The 3769-nt window shown below is 35.9% G+C and overlaps 1 protein-coding gene across 1 annotated transcript in view; it reads left to right on the top strand.

Moving 5' to 3' along the window:
- The window catches only part of TAPT1 (transmembrane anterior posterior transformation 1), a 74173-nt gene that overhangs the window by 66805 nt on the left and 3599 nt on the right, over positions 1 to 3769 (top strand). Inside the window, exon 14 of the mRNA XM_019526318.1 lies at positions 1777 to 1937. Coding sequence (XP_019381863.1) covers positions 1777 to 1937 — 161 coding nt within the window. The remainder of the gene's footprint in view (positions 1 to 1776; positions 1938 to 3769) is intronic.

Below are 3769 nucleotides of genomic sequence, written 5' to 3'. Positions count from 1 at the left end.
AAGCATTTGCTGTTGTTTTTGTAAAAAATAACTTGCTTGTTTGATGCTTTAAGGTTAAAACAAAGTGACCAAAAGGAAGGCAGGTGCCCTTTGGTGATGCTTAACATGGGTGCAATTTGCGTAAAATGTATTGTAATACCATCGTAGGTGGCTGTGGTATGCAATAAAATGTGTGCTTACCTCCATTCAGACTTTGAATTTTGCCTTGGGTATGAAAGAATAATAGTATAACAGTAAGTCTTGCAGTCTTAGTGTCCAGCACTCAGCAGTCTGCAGGTGAACATTTGCATCTCCTACAGAGCCTTTGTGTTCAATTAGCAATCACTTGCTGTGACTGTGAAGGATGAATAAGTGGGCGTAGAGGGTGACTGATGCTTTCAAACAAAGGGAGTGAGCATTCAGAGTATCATTGTTGAATTTCCTTCATATCGGGGTGAAAAGAATACTTTTTTATAAAAATGACAAAATATTTATTATTTTGTATTTACATGTGGTTTAACTTATTGCAATTTACTTGTTCCTTAGAGGATGTCAAAGTGTATTGAGGCATTGTGATATAGTTGAGTTGCTGAAAACATTTTTTCCTCAGTAAGGTTTCTGTTTTTAGACTGTCTTAGTGTTTTAAGATTTCCTAAAGAAATAGATTTTCAGGGCCTCATTAGCTGTACCTGCATTCTTCCCTACCTGTTTGCTATTACAGGAATCTTATTGTTCAACAGCGGTGAAAAGTTCCATCTAACCTCTACCAGGGTGTTTTAGAGAGAGAAATAAAATGTACTTACAGTTCCTTTATATGAAATGCAGGACCCACATTCAGACTGGTTGGAATTGGCTTTGTAAAAATCAAAGTCAACCTGATTTAGGGCTGAAAAATGAATAGATTTTAGAATCTGTTTTAAAAGTTCACTTGGCTTGTCCTGCAGGTTAAAATGAACATAGACAATTGCTTAGGTTTTATCTAGAGAAAATCAGACTTCCTTATACCATTGTGTTCCTATTTTGTAATCTTCAGCTGTGTTCATCCTGGAGGTTTTGGTCTGAAAATGTTACAGAAATGAATATGTAATATTCTGTTGCAAGTAGTAGTACTTAATGCTTACGTTTCAAAGCCCTTTACAAAGGTGGGTAAGCTTAATTCCGTGTTGCAGGTAAGATGAAACTAGAGTCGTCATATACTAAAGCTCTCACAACAAATCAATGACAGATGTAGGAAAGGAACCCAGGTCTTCGATCTCTGCTGGACCACACTACTCCCAACATGTTGGAGGTGAATTACCACATGTAGGACTTGTAGAGTCCATGGACCATCACTTGTGAAAACTGGAGGCTACCATAATCTGAGTGAGCTCTTTTGAGTTCCTGGCAAGTTGCCAAGATCAACCCTAGTTGAGAAAACTTGAAGGTGTCATGTAAAATGTATTTTATGGATTTACTGTTAGTTTCAATATGCCTTCCCTATTATGTGTTTAAATACTTAATATATTAAATTTAGGCCTATGCTATTTTATTAAGCAAACAGTGTTAAATACCTAAACAAATGTAACTAACTAAAATATTCTTATCTGGGTCTAAGTGACTTCTAGGAGCACTGCAACCATCTTAGTGTGCATTTTTTGTCTGCCAACTAAGAAAAGGAAGCTACATGTAATCTTACAGTTGAAAGGGGTAGCTAACAAATAACAGTTCTTGAAGAGAACAGCAGCCGTATCCCAAGCTGTTGTAATATGAGCATTCAGTAATGCAAAATGTGTAAGGTGTACCCTTTTAATTTTCCAGATTAATATCACTCAAAGTGCTTAATAGCATTGTGTTACTGGGAAAATCATGTCAATATGTAAAGGAGGCAAAAATGGAAGAGAAATTGTTCAACCCACCCCCAGCTAGCACCCCAGGCAAACCACTCAGTAAACCCCAAGGCAAATTTAAATCTACTCAAGGTGAGTGTTCTTCCTTTCTTCCTTCCCCCTGCCCCCTCCCTTGCTTACCAGAGAAAAGGAAATTTGTTTCCAGATTAAACTTTGAATATTTAATCATCTGTTCCCTTCTCAGCTGTTCGTCAATATGTTTACTGCATACCTATACCACACAATAACTATGGCATACCTGTACAACAATAACTATGCTTTGATTCACACCTTAGGCCTTAAAGCAGCCATCTAACAAATGGGATCACAGTTTTGGAATTTGTTTTCCATTGCTCAGTGCTTTATCCTTTTAAATGTAAATATTCTCCACCATAATAAGTTTTTATCCTGGCGTGGAGAGGAGGTAGGAACATAAAAATGGGAACACTTACTGCACTGTCTGTGGCTGTCAAATGCAGTCATTTAGAGAAGTAAAATGTTGTTTAACATTTGGCTTTGCACTGACCGTATTGACATTTTATAAATAAATGTTTCACGTTTTTACAAGAATACAGGTAAAGTAAGGCATGCAACAAGTACAGTTACTTGAAATTGGCATGAGTGTTGGGACTAAAGAGGTATCTGAAGTCTAACAGGAATTAAAATTGTTCCTTTCCCTGTTTTTAGCTTTCTTAGTTTGTAGTCTGTTTCATAGCACATTAATATCAGGTGTTATAAAAAGAACTATACTGTTTCATTAATAAATAATTGCAATGGTGTTACATTTTATATCCCCATTGACACTTGGGAGGTGGAGAAACAAACCTGCACTGTTCTGATCAACAGAGTTGGATTGTTTATCTTTTCTGTAAAGAATTCAATGAGAGCCCCTGAGAATTTAACAGTGAGGTTTTATTGTGTTACTCTGTGGCTTGCCAAAGTCTTGAACAGCATGAAATTTAAGGTGCTTATTAGTCGTCACAGTGTCTCGCCAGCAATACTAGAGTTAAGAATCTGTCAGCATTTCAGTTATAAAACCCTGTATCTCAGCTGTGTCAAATCACATTGGGCTGAAACTCTGTGCCCACGTTTATTTTAAAATGGTTCAAATCCATAACATTTTTGTTTATTTATATATACAGTTCTCCTGGATGTCTTTTGCCAAAATCACATAAGGAAAAGTTAGCATAATACCTGGGCTAGCTTTTTAATTATAGAACATTGTAATTCTACATTTGGATGTAGGACTTGATAATTCTTACTTAAAATTGGCCTTAAAGATTACAAGTAGCTTTACTGGGGTAAATAAATCCTGAAAACTATTTTTAGCTGAAGCACTAGCAGGCTTAGCAGGTCAGTCAGCAAAGGGCTTTTGCCTCAGATGACACAATTTCATAAGAAGCAAAGATCTTTATAGGCCTGCAAATTTCTCTCAGAATATCCCCAACTTCTGTCACATACTCAAAGGTGAAAGAGAAGCTTTATTTTTTGGTAACACCCATGACTTCATTTTATAAATACAATGACTCTTATAAACAATTTCTTCAGTATAAAGCAAGATCATATGTAAGATTTTTTTTTCCAGTCTCCCTCCACTCTTGTCTCTCTCCATTATTACTACTAGGTTCTGCAGTATTGATTAATCCCTATGCATGTTTATAACATTTTTAACTGCACAGCATCTGTTGTGAACAATAGTCAGCAAAATTAGTGTCAAGAAATTAGGCTGATGGAAATGAGGCTAAGTTATTGTATAAGGGTATCCTATTTTTGTCTTCACTTTTTCTCATAGGAACATATTTACTTGAATAGAAGACAGCCAGGATTATAAGACAACCCTCCTCCCTGCCCCCCAATAATTAGATTCTGTATATGAAAAATTTATAATTCTGTTATAATTTTCGAGGTATAGAATCTAATTATTA

This window comes from Gavialis gangeticus, unplaced genomic scaffold, assembly GCF_001723915.1.
Source record: "Gavialis gangeticus isolate Ggan-Ray unplaced genomic scaffold, GavGan_comp1, whole genome shotgun sequence".
Lineage (NCBI taxonomy): Eukaryota > Metazoa > Chordata > Crocodylia > Gavialidae > Gavialis > Gavialis gangeticus.
Note: the sequence above shows the minus strand (reverse complement) of the source record. Positions and strands in the feature narration are given on the sequence as shown.